Here is a 23,422-nt window from a genome sequence, read left to right as displayed (position 1 = left end):
CAACACTGCAGGGGACCTGAAATAGAGAAAATTGAAACCCCAGCAATGTGGGAAGGTGGTGGTGCTGCTTCTGCCTCTAGTCATGATGAACTTCAAAAACCCAATAAACAGCAGTTGGCTCTTGAGAAGGAACATCATGATCAGGCAAAAATCGATATGGACAATGAGAGGGACATTGTCAAAGAGATTCTGCGCAATCAAATTTTCTATGAAAAGGAGTTGGATGATCTTAAGGAACAACTGGAATATTCATCTTCACAGCATGCGTACCTAAATATGGAAAATCAATTCCTGAAGCAGGAGGTTCTGTCTGTGGAAGAATTAGAAATTACGTGTGGAAAACTGGAGGAGGAGAAGAAGGAAATAGAAGAAAAAATATTAACTCTTCAATCTAGGCAGAATGATTCTGTGGAAATTGATCCAAGAGGACAGTATGAAGCAACAAGTGAAAAGACAGGGAGGGAGAAAACATTGGAGGAAACAGTGCAGTCTTTAAAGGACGAAGGAAAGGCTAGCAGAAGTGAGTAATGAGCTTGCAAGACGTTGTAATGTTCTGGAAACATCAATGATCCTACTGCACACCAGTCGTGTTGAAATAACAACATGCAGAACTGTGGCTGCAAGCTCTACCTCTCTTTCAAGTGAGCAGTATTTTGAAGAAGGAACATCATAAAGCCAAGGAAGAAGAAAACCTTTCTGAGATAGTAAAGAAATGCATCTTGCAGGATGAGATTGAAGATTGGTCTCCTGATTATATAAGATGATGATTTTATAAAAGACTTTCTAGTGTATAAGACACAGCAGTGTCCAACTGTATATAGTGGCCAGTTTTCTTCATTTTTACTCTGTTATCTGTGTTACAGCTCAATATGGATTTGTGTTTATACATATTTTATTTGTATGATTTCCTGTTAAACCTCATATCTTTGTGCTTGCTTATGTGAAAAAAGGGGCACTATGAGTTTGATACTTTTCTAAATTAAAAACAAATAGAACAGTGAAAAAAAAAAAAAAAGATGGCATCCGTGCCTTGTTGCAGTTTTTAGGGGAAATGCTTTCAGTTTTTCACCATTTAGAATGATATTGGCCATGGGCTTAGCGTAGCTGGCCTTTACAATGTTAAGGAATGTTCCCACTATCCCTATTTTTTCTAGTGTTTTGAGCATGAAGGAATGTTGTATTTTATCAAATGCTTTTTCTGCATCTATCGAAATAATCATGTGATTCTTGACTTTGTCTGTTGATATGGTGAATGACATTTATTGATTTCCAGATGTTGAACCAACCTTGCATCCCTGGGATAAAACCCACTTGATTATTGTGCACTATCTTTTTAATATATTTTTGTATGCAATTTGCTAAAATTTTGTTGAGAATTTTTGCGTCGATGTTCATTAAGGATATTGGTCTGAAATTTTCTTTCCGCAATGTGTCTCTGTCTGGTTTAGGTATCAGGTGATATTGGCTTCATAGAATGAGTTTGTGAGAGTTCCTTCCTCTTCTATTTCATGGAATACTTTGAGGAGTATTGGAATGAACTATTCTTTAAAGCTCTTGTAGAACTTGGCTGAAAAGCCATCTGGTCCCAGCCTTTTCTTTGTTGGTAGGCTTTTGATGACCTCTTCTATTTCACTGCTTGAAATTGATTTATTTAAGTTGTGTATATCCTCCTGGTTCAGTTTAGGTAATTCATATGTCTCTAGAAACTTGTTGACATCTTCGAGGTTTTCTGTTTTGTTGGAGTATAGATTTTCAAAATAGCTTCTAATTATGTTTTGTATTTCACTCGTGTCTGTAGTGATATTTGCTAGTTCATTCTGAATTTTAGTAATTTGAGTTTTCTCTCTCTTTCTCTTTGTTAGTGTGGCTAAGGGTTTATCAATTTGCTTCTTTTTTCAAAGAACCAACTATTTTTTAAATTTTTTCGATTGTTTCTTTTGTTTCAATTTCATTGATTTCGGCTCTTATTTTAACTATTTCCAGTCTTCTACTACTTTTGGTGTTGGTCTGCTCTTCTTTTCTGAGGGCTTTGAGCTATAGTGTTAAGTCGTTTATTTTTTGATTTTTACTTCTTTTATTGAATGTGCCCCATGAAATAAATCTTCCTCTAATTATTGTTCTCATAGTGTCCCAGAGATTTTGATATGATTTGTCTTTGTTCTCATTTACTTCTAAGAATTTTTTTATTTCCCTCCTGATGTCTTCTGTTATCCATTCACCATATAATGTATTACTTAATCTCCAGGTATTGGAGAAGTTTCTGTTTTTTATTCTGTCATTTATTTCTAATTTCAATCCATTATGATCTCATAGTACACAAGGTAGTACCTCTAATTTCTTGTATTTGCTAACAATAGCTTTGTGGCATAAAATATGGTCTATTTTAGAGAAGGATCCATGTGCTGCTGAGAAGAAAGTGTATTCGTTTTATGTTGGATGGTATATTCTATATATGTCCATTAAGTCTAAATTTTCAATTGTGTTATTGAGATCTATGGTTTCTTTATTCAATTTTTGTTTGGAAGATTTATCCAGTGGTGAGAGAGGTGTGTTAAAATTGCCTAGTATTATTGTGTTGTGGACTATTTGATTTCTGGAATTGAGAAGGATTTGTTTGATGTTCATGGATGAGCCTATGCTTGGGGCATAGATATTTATGAATGTTATGTCTTGCTGATTTATGCTTCCCTTAAGCAGTATGTAATGTCCTTCTTTATCCCTTCTGACTAGTTTTGGCTTGAAGTCCACATTATCTGAAATGAGGATGGATACTCAGCTTTTTTGCTGTGTCCATATGCATGGTATGTTTTTTCCCATCCTTTCACCTTTAGTCTGTGGACATCTCTTTCTATGAGATGAGTCTCTTGCAGGCAGCATATTGTTGGATTTTTCTTTTTAATCCAATCTGTCAGTCTATGTCTTTTGATTGATGAGTTCTGTCCGTTAACATTCAGGGTTATTATTGTGATATGATTTGTATTCCCAGCTTTTGACTCATTCTTGTTTTTTGACGTGATTTGGTTTCTCCTTTATTTGGCTATTCCTGTAGGCTAGTTCCTCCCATTGCTGATTTGCATCGTTGTTTTTCATGTCTTCCTCATGGAATATTTTGCTGAGAATGTTCTGTAATGCCAGCTTTCTTTTTGTAAATTCTTTTAGCTTTTGTTTATCATGGAAGGATTTTATTTTGTCGTCAAATCTGAAAGCAAGTTTTGCTGGGTATAAGATTCTTGATTGGCATCCATTTTCTTTCAGGGCTTGGTAAATATTATTCCAGGCCCTTCTATATTTTAGGGTCTGGATTGAAAAATCTGCTGATAGTCTTATTGGTTTCCCCCTGAATGTAATTTGATTCTCTTCTCTCGCGGCCTTTAAAATTCTGTGTTTATTTTGTGTGTTAGGTATTTTCATAGTAATGTGCCTTGGTGTGGGTCTGTTGTAATTTTGTATATTTGGAGTCCTATAAGCCTCTTGTATTTGGTTTTCCATTTCATTCTTCAGATTTGGGAAATTTTCTGATATTATTTCATTGAATAGATTGTTCATTCCTTTGGTTTGTTTCTCTAAGCCTTCCTCAATCCCAATAATTCTTAAATTTGGCCTTTTCATGATATCCCATAATTCTTGTACATTCTGTTCATGATTTCTTACCATCTTCTCTGTTTGGTCAACTTTGTTTTCAAGATTAAATATTTTGTCTTCAATGTCTGAGGTTCTGTCTTCCAGGTGTTCTATCGTATTGGTTATGCTTTCTATGGACTTTTTAACTTGGTTTATTGTTTCCTTCATTTCAAGGATTTCTTTTTTTTTTTCAGTATCTCTAACTCTTTATTGAAATGATCTTTTGCTTCCCCTATTTGCTCTTTTAACTGTTGATTAGTGTGATCATTTAATGCCTGCATTTGCTCTTTCATCTCTTCCTTCAATGCCTGCATTTGCTCTTTCATCTCCTCGTTTGCTTCCCTGATTGTTTTAATTATGTACATTCTGAACTCCCTTTCTGACATTTCTTCTGCTGTGCTGTCATTTGGTTTTATTGATATAGTATCTAGGTTTGTTTGGGAAATTTTCTTCCCTTTTTTTTCTCATATTGGTCAGATGTCAGTGGGACTCTGAGATATTGCATATTTCCTCTATTGGCTTATAGTATCCCTGTAGATTTCCAGTGTATCACCTCTCAGCTTTCAGTAGCCTGAAGTCTTGGAGGAACTTGATAATGCAGTGCTTCCAAAGAAAGCTGTCCCTAGCCTGCTACTGGGTCCAGTGCTTTGGGCTGGTTCTGCGTGGAAATCCTCTCACTGGGCAGTTCTGCTCCTATAAGCTGGCTATACACAGGGCCTGCCCCTGCTGGAGGGAGCAGGGCTGCTTGGGAAAATCTCTCACTGCCCTGCCCTGGACCCAGAAGTTGCCTGCGGGCTGGGGCCCATCGCTGGGTCTGGGGCTTGGAGCTGGCTCTGTGCAGAAAAGCTCTCACTGAGCGGGCCTGCTCTGAGGAGCTGGCTTTAGATTGCCCCCCCTCCCGAGGGAGCAGGGCTACTTGGGGAAAACTCTTGCTGCCCTGCCCTGCTCTGAGAAGCTGCCCCCGTCCAGGCCTGCCACCCAGACCAAGCTTCACCCGGTGGGGGAGACTCACCCCGCAGCTCTATGTTGGTCCGAGTCTCTCAATACCTCCCCTTCTTCAATCCTGAGTTCTGGAGCGACAGGAGATGCAGTCACCCTCTAGTCTGCCATCTTGAATCCTCCAGAGATCAACTTTTTTATTGGCTCTTTTTAGTTATATATTACATTAGGATTCATTTTGACATACTATAAAAGTATGGAATATAATTTGTTCCAATTCAGACAAAGTACTTCCCCTTCCTCTTCCTCCCTCCCTCCCCCTATTCTCTTCCCTCTCATAGACCAGTGAGATCATGTGGTACTTGTCTTCCTGTGACTTTTTTCCACTGAAAATGATTTCCAATTCTACCCATGTTGTCAAATGTGATAGGTTCTTTGTATTTTTGGTGTAAAGTTTAAGTTCTTTATAAGCTTTGGAGATTAGTGCTCTGTCTGAAGTGTGCATGGAAAAGATTTTCTCCCACTCTGTAGGCTCTTATTTCACATTATTGATTATTTCCTGTGCTAAGAAAATACTTTAGTTCGAATCTATCCCATTTATTGATTCTTGCTTTTATTTCTTGCACTATTGGAGTCTTGTTAAGGAAATCTGGTCCTAAGCCAGTGTGATGGAGATTTGGACCTACTTTTTCTTCTATTTGGTGAAGGGTCTAAGATCTAATTCCTAGACCCGTGATCCATTTTGAGTTGAGTTTTGTACAGGGTGAGAGATAGGGATTTAATTCCATTTTACTACATATGGATTTCCAGTTTTGCCAGCACCATTTGTTTTCTCCATTGTAAGTTTTTGGTACTTTTGTCTATGAGATAACTGTACTTATGTGGGTATGTCTCTGTGTCTTCTATCCAGTACCATTGGTCTACCTGTCTATTTTGGTGCCAATACCATGCCGTTTTTGTTACTATTGCTCTACAGTAGAGTTTAAGCTCTGGTATTGTGATACCTCCTGCATCACTCTTCCTGCCCAGGATTGCTTTGGATATTCTGGGTCTTTTGTTCTTCCAAATGAATTTCATGATTGCTTTTTCTGTTTCTATGAGAAATGCCAAAGGGATTTTAATTGGAATTGCATTAAATCTGTATAGCAACTTTGGAAGTATGGCCATTTTGAAAATATTGATTCTACCTATCTAAGAACAAGGGAGATCTTTCCATCTTCTAAGGTCTTCTTCAATTTCTTTCTTTAATGGACTAAGACACTGGGCAGACATTTCGCAGAAGATGATACACAGGTAATAAAAAAATATGAGAAAGTACTCATCATCCCTAGTAATTAGAGAAATGCAAATTAAACCACCATAAGATTTCATCTAACTCCAATTAGAATGGCTATTATCAAGAACACAAGCAATAATAAGTATGGTGTGGATGTGGAGAAAAAGGCACACTCATACATTGCTGGTGGAGTTGCAAATTGGTGCAGCCACTCTGGAAAGCAGTATGGAGATTCCTCAGAAAACTTGGAATGGAACCACCATTTGACCCAGGTATCCCACTCCTCGGTTTATACCCAAAGGACTTAAAATCGGCATACTACAGTGATACAGTCACATCAGTGTTCATAGCTGCTCAATTCACAATAGTTAGATCGTGGAACCAAGCAAGATGCCCTTCAAGTAATGAATGGCTAAAGAAACTGTGGCATATATACACAATGGAATATTACTCAGCCATAAAGAAGAATAAAATTATGGCATTTGCTGGTAAATGGATAAAGTTGGAAAATATAATGCTAAGTGAAATAGGCCAAGCCCAAAAAACCAAAGGCCGGATGTTCTCTCTGACAAGTAGATGATGATATATAATGTGTGGGGGGGTGGTGTGGGGGAAGAGAAGAATGAAAGAACTTTGGATGTGTAGAGGAAAATTGGATGGGAGGGGTGGGGGACAGAAAGATAGTAGAATGAAACAGTATTACCCTATGTGTATATATGATTACATGAATGGTATGAATCTACATCATGCACAACCATAGAAATGAAAAGTTGTACCCCATTTGTGTACAATGAATCAAAATGCAGTGTGTAAAAATAAAGATTTTAATAAAAGTGATAGGGTTTCTTTCTTTTTATGACTAACTACTGTTCCATTGTTATGGTTTGAATCTGGAATGCCCTCCAACAACTCACTGTTGAAGACTTTCTTCCCAGTATAGCAAAGTTCAGAGGTGGTGCTTTTGGGAAGTGATGAGATCATGAGGGTGCTGACCTCTTGGGTAGATTAATGTGAGGATAGTGAAATGGACTTTCTTCCTGTAACTTGTTTTCTCACATATTTGTCACAGCAATGAGAATATGACTAAAACAGTCATTGTGTATATGTACCACATTTTCTTTATCAAATCATCACTACACTGGCTCTTAGACCTTTCCATTTCTTAGTTATCATGAATTATGCTGCAATGAACATGAGAGTGAAGATCCTGTTCAACATACTGATTTCATTTCTTATTACTTATTAGTGGGATTGTTGGATCATATGGTGGTTCTATTTTCTACTTTTGAGGAACCTTCCTACTTCTTACCATAATGGCTGTAATAATTTATATGCCCACTAATAGTGTACAAGGGTTCCATTTTCTTAACATCCCTGCCAGTACTTGTTATAGTTATTCATTTTGATACTAGCTGTTCTTACTGGGCAAGTGATGTCTCATTTTGAGTTTGATTTGCATTTCCCTAATGATTAGTGGTGTTCAGCATTTCTTATGCACTTGTTGGCTAATTGCTTCTCTTTTGTGTAATGTCTAGGTTTATGACCCATTTTTATATCGGGTTACTTGTTTTATGCTATTTAGTTGATAGAATCCTTTATATACTCTGGATATCAACCCCATGATCAAAGATATACATTGCAAATATTTTCTCCCATTCCATAGATTAATTCTGTACTCTGTTGAGTATTTGCTGTGCAAAAGCTTTTTAGTTAGTGTAATATAATTTGTCTAGTTTTGCTTTTGTTTTCTGTACTTTTCGGATATTGTCCAAATAATATTTGCCCATTCCATCTCCTGAGTCATTTCCCCAGTTTTCCTTAAGTAGTTTCATAGTATCAGGTCTTAAATTTAAGTGTTTAATTGATTTTGAGTTGATACGGGTAACTGGTGAGAAATAGGATTCTAACTTCATTCCTCCTCATCTAGACATCCAATTTTCTCAACATTTGTTAAAAACACTTTCCTTTCCCTAATATGTGTTCTTAGCATATTTGTCAAAAAAATAGTTGACTATAGATGCAATGATGTCCTTCCAGGCTCTGTATTCTGCTATGTGTATGTTTTTATGCAAATGACTGTTTTTAGGCAAATGACATCCAGTTTTAATTATTTCAGCATTTTGGTGTGTTTTGGACTCACATACCCTGATGTCTACTGCTTAGTTCTTTTTCCTCAAAGTGGCTTTTGCTGTTCAGAATGTTTGTAGGTTCATAAAAAACTCAGAATCATTTGTGTTTTTCTAGTCCTGTGAAGAATTACATTGGTATTTCTTTTTCCTTATATTTTTAGTACTGGGGATTGAACCTAGGGGTACTTTACCATTGAGCTACATCCCTAGAGTTTTTTATGTTTTTTTTTTTAATTTTTATTTTGAGAGAGAATATTGCAAAGTTATTGAGAGTCTTGCTTACTCAGGCTGTCCTTGAACTTGAGATCTTCCTGCCTCTATATCCAAAACTGCTGGGATTAAACATGGGTATCACCAAGACCACTTTGACATTGGTGTTTAAATACAAATTGCTTTGAATCTGTAATTCCCTTTGGTTCATGTGGACATTTTAATAATATCGATTCTTCCAATCTTTGAACACACTATGCTTTGACACTTTTCTGTGTTCTCTTCAATTTCTTTCATCAGTGTTTTATATTTTTTAATAACCTGTTATCACCTTGATTAAATTTATTCATAGGTTTGTTTTGTTTTATTTTGTTTTTAACAAGGATTGAACCCAGAGGTACTTAACCATTTTGCTACATCCCCTGCCTTTTTAAAAATTTATTTTGAGACAAAGTCTTGCTAAGTTACCTAGGGCTCCACTAAGTTCACGAGGCTGGCTTTGAACTTGGAATCCTCCTGCTTTGGTCTCCTTAGTCACTGAGATTATAGGCATGTGCCAGTGTGACTGGCCCTAGTTTTTTTTTTTTTTTTTCTTTCTTTTTAATTTAATTTACTGTTAATGGAATTACTTTTCTTGATTTCTATTTTAGACAATTCACTGTTGGTACATAGCAACACTACTGATGTTTGTATATTATTTTGTATTGTGCAACTGTGCTGAATACATTTATTAGTCCTAGTAAGATTTTGGTGGAATTTTGGGGGTTTTCTACATATAAGATCATGTCATTTATAAACAGTGACAGTTTAATTGGTTTTCCAATTTGGATGTCCTTTATTTCTTTCTCTTGCCTCATTGTTCTGCATAGGACTTCCAACTCTATTGAATGAGAGTGTTTATGAAAGTGGGCATCCTTTATTTGATTCATATCTTGGAAAGATTTCAACTTTCCCACATAAAATAATGTTAGCTGTTGGCTTATTATAAATGTCCTTTATTATGTTGACACATCTTTTTATACCCAATTTGTACAGCATTTTCATTGTGAAAAGATGTTGAATTTTATCAATGCCTTTTTCTTGTAAATTGAGATGATCAAATGATTTTTGTCCTTTGTTCTGTTAGTATTGTGTACCAGTTTTGTTTTTTGTTTTTTTGTTTCTGTTTTTGTTTTTGTTTTTCTTCATACCAGGGATGGAACCCAATGGTACTTAACCACTCAGCAACATCCCTAACCCTTTTTATTGTTTAAATTTTGAGACAGGGCCTCAGTTAGTTCCTTAAGCCTTGCCAGTTGCTAAGGCTGACTTTGAAACTGCAATTCTCTTGCCTCAGTCACTTAAACTGCAGGGATAAATCAGTTTTTTTGCTTTGCATATATTGAACCATCCTTGCAATCCTGAGATGAATCCCAATTAATCGTGGTGAATAAGCTTTTTAATTTTGTGTTGGATTCAGTTTACTAGTATTTTGTTGAGGAGTTTTTCAATCTATGTTCATTAAGGGTATTGGCCTACCTTCCTTCTTTTGGTTTTGTATTCTTGTCTGGTTTGGTACCATGTAATGCTCACCTCACAGAAGGTGTTTGAAAGAATACCTTCCTTTTCTATTTTTTGGAGTCACTGAAGGAGAGTTGTATTAATTCTACTTCAGATATTTGATAGAACTCTGCAGTGAATCCCTCTGGCCCTGGGCTTTTCTTTGATAGGAGGCTATATATTACTTTCTATTGATCTGTTCAGGTTTTTCTGTTTCTTCATAATCCAGTGTTAGTAAGGTTTGTGTGTCTAGGAATTAGTCCATTTTTTCTAATCTATTGACATATAGTTGTTTATACTAATCTCTAATGATCATTTATATTTCTGTAATGTAATATATTCCATTTCACCTTTGATTTTGTTTATTTCAGTCTTCTGAAAGGATTGATCTGTTTTGCTTATCTGTTTGAAGAACCACTTATTTGTTTCATTGTTCTTTCTTGTTCTAATTAGTTATACATGGCAGTAGAATGCATTTTGATGCACCATACAAAATTGGAGTATAACTTTTCTTTCTTCCAGTTGTATATGATATAGACCTACACCAGTCATGTAATCAGATATGTACATAAGATAATAATGTCTGTTTCATTCTACTATCCTTCCTACTTCTACCCCCACCCCTCCCATCACTCCCCTTTGCCTTATCCAGAGTACCTCCATTTTTTCCCTAGCTCCCCTCCCTTATTGTGAATTAGCATCCACATAGCAGAGAAAACATTCTGTTATTGGTTCTTTGGGCATGGCTTATTTTGCTTAGCATGATATTCTCTAGCTCCATCCATTCACTTGCAAATGCCATAATTTCATTGTTCTTTAAGGCTGAGTAATATTCCATTGTGTATATATACCACATATTCTTTATCCATTCACCTGTCAAAGGGCACCTAGGTTGGTTCCATAGTTTGGTCATTGTGAATTGAGCTTCTATAAACATTGAAACATCACTGTAGTATACTGACTTTAAGTTCTTTGGGTATAAACCAAGGATTGGGATAGCTGGGTCGAATGGTGGTTCCATTCCAAGCTTTCTGAGGAATCTCCATACTGCTTTCCATAGCAGTTCCACCAATTTGCAGTCCCACAAGCAATATAGGAGTGTACCTCCCCCCCTACACATCCTTGCCAACATTCACTGTTGCTTGTATTCTTGATAATTGTCATTTTGACTGGAGTAAGATTAAATCTTAAGTAATTCTGATTTGCATTTCTCTAATTGCTAAAGATGTTGAACATGTTTTCATAGCTGTTGATCCATTGTATTTTTTCTTCTTTGAAGTGTCTGCTGAGTTCCTTAGCCCATTTGTTGATTGAGTTATTCTTTTCTCTGGTGTTGATTTTTTTGAGTTATTTATATGTCCTGGAGAATAATGCTCTATCTGAGGTGCATATGGTAAAGATTTTCTCCCATTCTGTAGGCTCTCTCTTCAAGTTAATGATTGTTTCCTTTGCTGAGAAGAAACATTTTAGTTTTAATCCATCCCATTTATTGATTGTTGATTTTATTTATGCACTTTGGAAGTCTCATTAAAGAAGTTAGTTCCTAAACTGACATGGTAATGATTTGGGCCTACGTTTCTTCTGTTAGGCACAGGGTCTCTGTTCTAGTGCCTAAGTCTTTGATTCACTTTGAGTTCTGTTTTGATTCAGGGTGAGAGATAGGGATTTAATTTCACTTTGTTACATGTGGATTTCCATTTTTCCCAGCACCATTTGTTGAAGAGGCTGTCTTTTCTGCAATGTAGATTCTTGGCACTTTTGTCTACTATGAAATAACTGTATTTATGTGGGTTTGTCTCTATGTCTTCTATTCTGTACCATTGGTTGATGTGTCTGTTTTTGTGCCAATATCACGCTGCTTTTGTTGCTATGGCTCTGTAGTATAGTTTGAGTTCTAATATTGTGATGCCTCCTACTTCACTTTTCTTGCTAAAGATGGTTTTGGCTATTCTGGGTCTCTTATTTTTCCAAATGAATTTCATGATTGTTTTTTCTAGATCTATGAAGAATGTCATTGGGATTTTAATAGGAATTGCATTAAACATGTATAGCACTTTTGGTAGTAAAAAGTTTTGACAATATTTATTGTCAATATTTTGACAAATTTTATTTTGACAATATTTATTCTGCCTATCCAAGAGCGTGGGAGATCTTTCCATCTTTTAAGGTTTTCCTCAATTTCTTTCTTTAGTGTTCTGTAGTTTTCATTGTAGAGGGCTTTCACCTCTTTTGTGAGATTGATTCCCAAGTATTTTATTTTTTAAGCTATTGTGAATGGGGTAGTGTTCCTAATTTCTCTTTCAGTGGATTAATCACTGATGTATAGGAATGCATTTGATTTGTGGTTGTTGATTTTATATCCTGCTACTTTGATGAATTTATTTATTAGTTCTAGAAGTTTTCTGGTAGAATTTTTTGCATCTTCTAAATATAGCATTATGTAGTTGGCAAATAGTGATAGTCTGAGTTCTTCTTTTCCTATTCATATTCCTATAATTTCTTTTATGCAATTTCTGTGGCTAGAGTTTCAAGGACTATGTTGAATAAAAGTGATGATTGAGGGCGTTCTTGTCTTGTTCCGGTTTTTAGAGGAAACGCTTTCGATTTTTCTCCACTTAGAATGATGTTGACCTTGGATTTAACATAGATATAAAGAAGACATAGAAGTTGTAAATATTTATGCTCCAAGCAATAGAGCATCTACGTATATCAAACCAACCCTTCTCAATTTCAAGAATCAAATAAACCACAACATAATGATACTGAATGACTTCAACTCACCTCTCTCACTACTGGATAGAGCTTCCAAACCAAAACTAAACAAATAAACTATAGAACTAAATAATAAGTCAATAATTTGGACTTAACATACATATATAGAATATTTCATTCATCAAATAGTGGATACACTTTCTTCTCATTTTTCTTTTGTATTGTTATTTTAGTCTCCATTTCACTTATTTTTTGCTTCAGTCTGTTATTTCTCTCCCTTCTACTAATTTTGGATTTAGTTTACTCTTTTGTCTAGTTCCTTGAGATGTAGTGACAGGTTGTTTATCTGGGATTTTTGGACATTTTCTCTTTTTGTGGTACTGGGGATTGAATTTAAGGGTGCTTAACCACTGAACCACATCCCTAGCCCTTTATTATATTTTATTAGAGGCAGGGTCTCACTGAGTTGTTAAGTGCCTTGCTAAGTTGCTGCAACTGGCTTTGAACTCACCATCCTCCTGCCTCAGCCTTCCAAGCCGCTGAGATTACAGGCATGTGCCACCATGCTGGGATGAACATTTTTAAATTGGGCATCGATCAATATTTACTTTCCTCTTAGGAATGCTTTTGTTGTATTTCTCTTTTCATTTGTTCAAGAATTGTTTTAATTTTCTTCTTGTTCTTTTACTTTGCTTTATTGGTTCTTCAAAAGTAAGTTGTTCAATTTCATTGTTTTTTTTCTGGTTTTCAAAACTTTTCCTGTTATTGATATCTAGCTTTATTACCTTGTGATCAGAAAAAAAAAATACTGATGTGATTTCAATTTTTTAAATGTGTTGAGACTGATTTTGTGGTCTACCATATGATTTATCCTGGAGAATGTTCCAAGAACTGGTGATAAAATTGTGCATTTCTTTAGCAGTGATAGAATGTTCCATAAATATATTTTAAGTTGATCTGCAAATTAGCACTGCTATTTCTTTGTTGATTTTTTGGTGTAGATTATCTATGCATTGGTGAAGGTGAAGTGTTAAAGTCCCCTCCAGTTAATGTATTTGAGTCTATTTCTCATTTAAGTCTATTAGTACTTGCTTTATATATTTGAGTGTGTTTATACTGGGGACATGTATATTCAGAACTGCTTTTCCTCTTGCTTTATTTGACAACTTTTCTCATTATATAATAAGATTCCTTGTCTATTTTTACTGCTTTTAATTTAAAAACTATTGCATCTAATATTAATATGGCTATTTCTGCATTTTTTGACTTCCATTTATATGGAATATCTTATTCTATCTGTCCACATTAAATCTGTATGTCCTGAGAAGTGAAATAAGTTTTTTGAAAGGAACATAATTGGGTCTTACTTTTTTTGTCCATTCAGTTATTTTATGTTTTTTTTTTGTTTTGTTTTGTGGTGCTGGGGATTGAACCCAGGGCCTTGTGCTTGTGAGGCAATCACTCTACCAACTGAGCTATATCCCAGCCCCCACCTATGTTTTCTAATTGAAGAATTTATCCCATTTACTTTCAAGGTAATTATTTGTAGGTAAGCTCTTACTATAATTATTATGAAACTCCTAGTTTGGTTGTAGTTCTTTTTTTCCCACACTTACAATCTTTCTTGATGGTTAGGTGAATTACTGTACTAGTATATTTGGATTTCTTGCTTATTAGTTTTGGTATGTTTATTGTGGTTTTTACTGTGTGGTTACCATGAGGCTTAAAAAAATATCTTTTGCTTAGAACAATGTACTTTGAAATGACAGCAACAACATTATAAGAATAGAAACAAACAAATTAACAAAAGAACAAGAAAAATATAATCATAAGAAAACTCTACAATTATGTTCCATTTTTCCCCACATTTAATAAGCAGGCTACTTATTTTCTCTGAGCCTACAGTCACTTCTGCTGTTGTCGCACTAGATGGTACTCAGGTCCAGATTTGCCAGAAATCTGCTGTTGATAATGTTGGTACTGTTTCCTTACTAGAAAGCAATTCTTACCCAGGATTATCCCAAATACTCTTTTGGTGAACTTTTCTGAAAGAAACAGGAGAGCACGTAGAAAGAGTGTTGTCTGTCCCCATAGGCTTTCCCAGGTGCCTATGTAGGCCCAGATGCCTTCTGTAGTTTCAGCCTTTGGTCAGAAAGAGCTGGATTCTGCCTAACTACACAAAGCCAGTGTGGATAGACCAACCTTTGACTCCTATGAAAACCCTTTGGCTAACAAAGTTACCAAGTTGTGTTATACTTTAAGCCCATAGCCCACCAAGACCAGCAAAAACATTAGGTTAGGACCAAGGTACACAATTCTATGGACTGCCTGTTACTGAGGTGGATTTGTGGCCCAAGTTTGCTGAACTAGTAACAGTTTATGATAGAATGGAAGTCTGAAAGACTGTGACTGCATGTCATCCCGCTAGTCCTGAAGCTGTTCTAGATAGGCTCCATCTATAGGCAGACCTGGGGATGGGAACCATTAAGATCTGCCCAGTGTTAGATTTCACCAACCTGGCACTAAATTCTAGAGCAAAGTCTTCTGCTGACTACTTTGTCTTATCTCCAGAGGATGAAGCCATCTACCACACACTTTCCTGCCTAATGTTGAGACAGTGTTGGTGAAGGCAGACCCTTGTACATCTGAGATGATGCTAAGCTGGGTCACACATGAGTCTCAGAGCTACAAAGACATGCACAGTCTCAGGCGTACCAAGGCCCTGTGTGTACACCTGGTACAGTATAGGTCTCTTCCTGATACTATGGAAGACCTGTTCGTGAGAACTGGTCTGATGATCCAGGTACTATTCAAGGTTTGGGGATGTATAGTGATGATAGTCTTTTGTCCACAAAGGCAGATCCTAAGCTTGGTTGCACCAGCTTTCACTAGGGTGTTGGGTGTTTCCCAGGCTTACTCCAAGGTTGGAACTAAGGTGGCCAGAACTTGGGTCTGTCCCACAGGTGCACAAATCTCCACCTGATGCTTGAGGTGGGCTAGAGGATCTATCTGTGAGCACTGGTCAGCACACGGGGCTTCTAGTTTCTACTAGGTGCTTGTTTTTGCCACAACAGGCCAGGCACTAGACTCTGTGACAAAGTTCTGCTTTAACTTTAATGCCCTGCTTCTCAGAAGGCATAGTCCACATCTCTACCCTGCCACATAAGGTTGGAAGACCACCTAACCTAACATAGTTCCAAGGTTTCAGTCTACAGTATTTGGCCTAGAAGTAGGGGTGAATAGAACCATTAAATTAATTGTGGCTGTACTGATACTGGTTTTAAAGTCTGAGGTCTGAACTTAACTCTCTCTCCCTCCCACAAGGAGGAGGTACATCTGCAATGTGCTGCTTGGAGTTGGGGAAGAGGTAACATGGGCAATTTTTTTCTTCCTACCTTTTTGAAAACTCTTTTCATTTTGTTATTCCAAAAGCAGACACTGTGGTAACTCTCCTATTTCCTTAGCTCTTGTGCTTGGTAGTTTGGTTCATGAATAGTTGTTTGACTTAGTTTGTCTGTGGAGTGAGATTGTCAAAGAATCACAGCTGTCATCTTGCTCCATCCCCAGTGTTTAAGTTTGATAAGAAAATGCCATAACTTTTCCCAAAGTAGTAACATAACATAACATAGCATAACATCATATAAAAGTTCTGGGTTGCTTCACATCCTCAGCATAATTTTGCACTGCCAGAATTTTTAGTCCCTTTGGTAGGTCTGAAATACCTCATTTTATTTTAATTCACAATTCCCTAATGACCAATGATATTGAACACCTTTTAGAGTGAATATTGTTCATTAATATACCTCCCCCTTTTGTTCATATCTATTGTTCATATCGTAATTTGATTGATTGCATTTCTATTGATTTATATGCATTCTTAATGTATTCGGGCTATCAGTCCCTTAATAATGACTATTTTCAATCACTTTGAATTACCTATGTGTCTCCTTAACAGTCTTTCAATGAGAAGAAGTTTTAATTTTAAAAAGTTTCTAATTTGTAGCTAGGTTCATTGGTCCACACCTATAATCCCAGCAGTTCTGGATGAGGTACGATCACAAGTTCAAAGCCAGCCTCAGCAATTCAGTGAGACTCTAAACGCAACTTAGTGAGACTCTGTCTCTAAGTAAAATATAAAAATAGGACTGGGGATGTTGCTCAGTGGTTAGGTGTACCTGGCACCAAAAATAAAATAACAGGAATTTGTTATTTTTTTTTATTTTATGGTGGTTTCTCTTTGTGTTCTGCCTAAGAAACTATTGTTATTTATTAAGATGTTGTCTTACATATTTCTCTGTCTCTCTGTCTTGTTCTCTCTCAAATGAACCCAGAGGCACTTAACTACCGAGCCACATCTCCAGTCCTTTTTATTTTTTATTTTGAGACAGGGTTTCAATAAGTTGCTTAGGGCCTTGCTAAGATGCTGAGACTGGCCTTGAACTTGTGATCCTCCTGTCTCAGCCTCACAAGTTTCTGGGATTACAGGTGTGTACCACCATGTCTAACTCTTAAAATTTTTTAGTTTTAACTTCTACATTTAGATCTATGAACCCTCCCAAATTCTTATTGGGTCATTGTGTAAGGGAGGGTCCAATGTTGGATGTTTTTTTACATATTAATATATTGGTATTGCAGCAAGAGTTTTTTTTTTTTTTTTTCCCAATATTACATTGCTTTGGCACTTCTTCTTCAAGGAAATCAAGAAATGTTTACATGTATACCTTTTCCAGTTCTCCCTTCTAGTTTCATCCATATACTTTATTCCAAGGTCAGTACCATACTGTTGTGATTAATTTATATTTATAAAATTTTGAAGTCATGTAATATAAGTTCAACAAATATTTTAAATATTACGTTGAATATTATCCTTCGCTGTTCAAAATTCAACCTCCTTCGTGCAAAACCTTTTATTATAAGTGTTTAGATAGTACTTGACATTTAAATTTTTTTTAAAATTGTCTCATCTTTATAAGTTATATTTTGTCTTAAAACCAGAAGTCCTCAGGGAATCATCCTTTGATAGATTCAAGAGGTTTTTTTTTTAATTCACTTTTGTGTTTGTAGTTGGGAAAGGACACAAAGAATTTGAGTTTGGAACAATAGTCAAAGGACAGATGAAAAGACAAGAAGGAATGGGTCTATTTCACACTAAGACCCAAGGGATATTTTTTTCCCTTCTTTGAAAAGAGATTACAGAAATAAATGTCCAAAATTTACTTTGGATGCTTTAGGATATAATCAAAGCTGCTTTAGAGCCAGAAGGAAAATATACTGTCTCCCTCTTTGTCCAGTAGACAAACTTTTAATGAAAACTGTAAGGGTTCATAGGTGTGGGGAAATACTCTTGGGCAGATGGTATATTAATGAATCATTTTGGGAGGACAACTTAGGTGAATGTTAGTTTTTTTAAGGTATATATCAGTTGACCCAGTAATTCCTCTTCAAAGTTTCTATCTAAAGACATATGAATACATCATTTATATACACAAAGAAATATAAGTATTATCATCGTGTTTATGTCTCTAGTAGTATAAAAAAGGAATGAGAGGGAAAGAAAGACACTGTCATGCATTGAATTAGGTCCCCCCACAAAGGTTTGTTGAAGCCCTCACCCCTGTACCTCAGAAAATACTTACTGCAGATTAGTTAAAATGAGGTCATACTTGAGTAAAAAAAAGGCTCCTGAAACTAATAAGAGTGCTCTCCTTCAAAGACAAGAAAGCACTTTGTGAACACAGGCTTGCAAAGTGGGGAGAAGATGTTAAGGTATATATGTGACTAGAATATGTCTAAGAATTACCAAGAATTATCCACACATACCACCAAAGAGGCAGAGGGATTCAGAACTATCAGAGATTGTGGTCCAACCAATAGTTTGATTTTTACACTACCATCCTCCAGACTTTGAAACAAAAATTTCTGTTAAAATTTTTGAAAGGAAAAATTGGTGCTTTTATTTATTATAATTAATGTGAAAGTTCACAGGTGTCATTTCTGCCATTCTTGGAAATTACTGTCCTACTTAGATTTTTCCATTTCTTTTTTCTTTCCTGAAACTCTGCTTGATCCTGATGGAAATTACACCCTTACTTTTAAATTCATTCTCCAGTAATGCCATTATTCTAAATAAAACATATTTATTCTTAATGGGGATTATGTTTTTTATTGCCTATCAACATTTTCTTTCTTAATCTTATTCTTCTATTTGATCATTATATACTTGTATGTCCCTCTTATAAGTCATTTCAGCCTGTGCCTTTTGTGCATTATAATATCAGTTTATTTGGACTCTTTATCTATTGTACTGTAAAGACTGTAAACACAAAACATACTTTGGAATACTTGGGAAATAGTATATAAAGATGTAATAGCTACAGATGGAATTGATCTTATGGAAACCCAAAGAAATTCTTAATCATTCATGTTTTCTATGAGATTGCCCTATCTCTGTAATTTTTTAATTTACATTATAGAATGATAGATTATTTACTATTTTTAGTAGTGAGAATTGAAGAACAATGAACAAATTTAATGGCATATTTCCTACCCCCAAATCACAATTTATGGAATTAATTTTAGAATATTCATTCCTTGAAATTATCCTCATTGTTGATTATTCAATTTCATTCATAGATTTATTAAACTTTAATTTTTTTCAGTGTCTGTTATATAATAGGTTTATTTCAAAGATTCCCTTTTACAAACCCCATACATACCTCCTCCCCAACACATACATACACTTAGAAAAATATCATTATAATGAGTAGGCCAACTCCGTCTTTAAAATTGATGACACACATAGCAAAATAAAGCAGTACCTCAGTGCAGCCTCTTTTGACTTCTAGAATCCTTAAATAAGGAATTTGCTTATGTGGGATGATGTCTACCAGGATTTATGCCCTATATAAATGGAGTAGCTATTTCCTGCTGTGTCATTCAGAAATAAATGAAGAAAATATCCTTAATATGAAATATTAACAGACTTTGGGGACCTGGGACCTTTTTGTTCCCCAGCCAAATTTTGCATCAGCAAGGCTACATTCTCTAGGAAGTGAGAAGAAAGCAAAATGTCCAGATGCGCAGTAATAATGCCCAGCAAAAAGTCAGGTGATATTGCATATAAGTTACCAAGCAATAAATCTCCAGGATTCCAATATGCCCAGCAAGACAGTGCTATCACAAATATTCAATAACAAACAATGCAAGAGTATGTTTCCTTATTGACCTTGGGAATTCATCAAAATATGACATCATATTCTTTTAAAAGAGCAGAAAGTCTTAATTTGGGCCTCTGAACTAATATTTATATTATTCATTACAATAAAGAAAAGAAGGCAATACATCCAATATCAAAATTCAGATTAAAAAAAAACTTAATTATTTTATTTAAAAATGCATTCATTCATTGCTTCCACTTTGATAATGTAAGTAAAAGCAGGAAGATTTAAATATTATCTCTCTTTAAAATGCATATTTTGGGATTTTAAAACACATCATTCTAGAATTCCCTTCTTCAGAAGATAAAGTTTAATCCCCTTCTTGACTGTGGACTTACCTAGTAACTCAGGATTCTAAAGATAAGAAATCCTCAGAAGTAATTGCATGTCACTTCCAAGTTCAGTCTTTCAAAAGAACAGTACTTGAATCTGGAACTGTTTCTCCTTTTCTTTCTTATCTGCCCTGGGGAATAGACTGCCATTTATGACTAACATGATAGAAAGGTCATGTAGTAAGGAAACTGAGGCCTCTAGGCAACTGCTATTGAAGAACTGAGGCCTGCTAGAATCTAAATAAGTGAGCTTGAAACTCTACTGTACACACATATTGAACCTTGAAATGGATACAGCCTAGTAAACAACTTGACTAATCCTCATGTGAGATGCTGAACCAGAAACACCTAGCAAAATCATTCTAGGCTTTATAATCTTCAGAAGCTACATGAAATAATACATACTTATTTTTTATTATATCAATTCTAAAATATAGTATGCAATAATGACTGCATCTATTTTTTCCAATAGATCAGAGATCATTGTGAAAACAAATAGTGTGCCTATTACATAAATATCCCTAATGACATACTCAAAATTTTATAATAAAATTATTCTATATGGCAACTTATGAAAGATGTTTTATGGCTGAAATAGCCAGAGGGAAAATGAAATTCACATAATTATAATACATACAGCCTTAGAAAGTATATAGTTCAATTTCAATATTTTAATTTGGTGAATTAACTAAGAGAAATTTATGGTTTCCTCTCTAAGAAATTCACTGCTTACCTAGGCTTCTACTAGGTAACAACTCTTTCATGCACATTCAAAGCATAATTTAGTCTATTTTTAGGTTAATGTGTATATAGATGTCAAGGACATTTCCATTCTAAGTAAATATTTGCCAATATCTTGAATATAAGATACACTGAAATATACTGTCACTTAGTATTGTGTATTTTTAACAAAACCAGGTGTATATTATAAGGTAAATGACAAAAGTTTGTCTAGGTAGAACAAAATTCATATTAAAAACATTTATTTCATCAGAATAAGTATGAAATATATAATAAAGGTATAAATTTCAGTAAAATCACAATGGGAAAATAAACACTATGCAAAAGCAAACTTTTCTGTTGCATTACCCGTTAAGATGTTTGTAAGGAGTTAGATTCATGTTATTTCTCTGCTTTTGCAGCTCTACCTTACAGACTAGTAACTCTCCTGTTACCACAATTAGATACTCTCAAGTATCTACCAACAAACAGAAAGACAAAAGACCATGTGTATATGATTATACTTAAATATATGTTATGAATATGAGTTACTGAGGATTTCAAATTCCCTTTGTAAAAACAAATCATGGTGTCAGAAATTTCATGGCCTGGACTGGCTGCTCTGAAAAGCCATCTTTGCATTGTTCCTGGGTTCAGCTCCTCGCTCGCCGCAACCACCTCCGCCGCGCGCCTCCTCCGCCGCCGTGGACTCCGGCAGCTTTGTCGCCAGAGTCCCTGAACTCTCGTTTCCTCTTTAGCCCACTGCATCGGCTCACCTGCGTGCCCCACCATGTCAGACGCGGCCGTGGACACCAGCTCCGAGATCACCACCAAGGACTTAAAGGAGAAGAAGGAAGTTGTGGAGGAGGCAGAGAATGGAAGAGATGCCCCTGCTAATGGGAATGCTAATGAGGAAAATGGGGAGCAGGAGGCTGACAATGAGGTAGATGAAGAAGAGGAAGAGGGTGGTGAGGAAGAGGAGGAGGAGGAGGAAGGTGATGGCGAGGAAGAGGATGGAGACGAAGATGAGGAGGCTGAGGCAGCTACAGGCAAACGGGCAGCTGAAGATGACGAGGATGATGATGTTGATACCAAGAAGCAGAAGACCAATGAGGATGACTAGACAGCAAAAAAGGAAAAGTTAAACTAAAAATAAAAGGCCGCCGTGACCTATTCACCCTCCACTTCCCGTCTCAGAATCTAAACGTGGTCACCTTCGAGTAGAGAGACCCGCCCGCCCACCCACCGCGGGCAGTGCCACCCGCAGATGACACGCGCTCTCCAACACCCAACCAAAATCACAACGTGAATTTGCAACAGGGGAGGGAAAAAAAAAAAAAAAAAAGAACCAAAACTTCCAAGGCCCTGCTTTTTTTTCTTAAAAGTACTTTAAAAAAGGAAAATTTGTTTGTATTTTTTATTTACATTTTATATTTTTGTACATATTGTTAGGGGTCAGCCATTTTTAATGATCTCGGATGACCAAACCAGCCTTTGGAGCGTTCTCTGTCCTACTTCTGACTTTACTTGTGGTGTGACCATGTTCATTATAATCTCAAAGGAGAAAAAAAAACCTTGTAAAAAAAGCAAAAACAACAACAACAAAAAAACAATCTTATTCCGAGCATTCCAGTAACTTTTTTTGTGTATGTACTTTAGCTGTACTATAAGTAGTTGGTTTGTATGAGATGGTTAAAAAGGCCAAAGATAAAAAGGTTTCTTTTTTTTTTTTTTTCTTTTTTTGTCTATGAAGTTGCTGTTTATTTTTTTGGCCTGTTTGATGTATGCGTGAAACAATGTTGTCCAACAATAAACCGGAATTTTATTTTGCTGAGTTGTTCTAACAAAAAAAAAAAAAAAAAAAGAAAGAAATTTCATGGCCTGTTAATTACCTAATTATTGCCATGGCTATTTTACATGGCTGATGTTGAGGCTCCTAAAATAAAAAAATGAATTAGTCAGTAATCCAGATAATCTTGTTTTATCACAGCATTGAGAGATTGCTATTCCAGATAAGGGAAAATGATACAATTTGCTGATAAAAGATTAATACTGTCACAGTAACATGTCCCATTGCAAATTGGAAATCATGTCTTTTTAAAAATATTTTTCATGTAGAGGGATATAATACCTTTATATTATTTTTTAATGTGGTGGTGAGGATCAAACCCAGTGCCTCACATGTGCTAGGCAAATGCTCTACCACTGAGCCACAACCCTGGCCCAGAAATCATGTCTTTTACCAATAGAATTTTTGATACTTTATAGTAGCTTGACATTGTGTTAAGAATTTTTTCTTCATTGAAGTCTGAGGATTAAATTACAAGGTTTTGAATGATTAAATACATACTACTATATTCTGTCACTTTTAATTTATTTCATAGTTTTTATACATGTATGATTAAGGAGTTAATAAACAGATAATCTTTATTTCCATAAAGAGAAACTCAAGTGTTACCATCATGGCTCAATTGATGCAATTGGCTGTTGCTATTTATTTTGCAACTCATAACTTTGATGGACACTAATTTTTCTTAAACCAACTTTGTCTATCATGTCACTGGGAGTTCAACATATTTCTACTAATGAACTAGAATCCTTGAGAAAAAGCACATTAATTATACTTGCTAATGACAATAAATCAAAGCATGTATTTGGTACTAGTAACTATATAGAATTACAAGGAAGACCCAGTAACTTAAACAAGGAAAATTTTGTCAATATATT

At 35.6% G+C, this 23,422-nt stretch overlaps 1 protein-coding gene and 1 long non-coding RNA gene across 2 annotated transcripts in view; one reads left to right on the top strand and one right to left on the bottom strand.

Annotated features, from left to right (window-relative positions):
- Positions 1-23,422, bottom strand: part of LOC306650739 — a 32,505-nt gene that overhangs the window by 815 nt on the left and 8,268 nt on the right. The window lies entirely within an intron of this gene.
- LOC306651495 (prothymosin alpha-like) lies at positions 21,459-22,049 on the top strand. Its single transcript, XM_079124154.1, has one exon. The coding sequence runs from the start codon at positions 21,486-21,488 to the stop codon at positions 21,816-21,818; it is 333 nt and encodes a 110-aa protein (XP_078980280.1). The 5' UTR covers positions 21,459-21,485; the 3' UTR covers positions 21,819-22,049.

Source organism: Sciurus vulgaris (genome assembly GCF_902686455.1).
Source record: "Sciurus vulgaris genome assembly, chromosome: X".
NCBI classification, from domain to species: domain Eukaryota; kingdom Metazoa; phylum Chordata; class Mammalia; order Rodentia; family Sciuridae; genus Sciurus; species Sciurus vulgaris.
Note: the sequence above shows the minus strand (reverse complement) of the source record. Positions and strands in the feature narration are given on the sequence as shown.

Bases quoted from the DNA above. Each gene is read 5' to 3' on its own strand.
- LOC306651495 (XM_079124154.1), top strand. From the start codon at position 21,486: ATGTCAGACGCGGCCGTGGACACCAGCTCCGAGATCACCACCAAGGAC.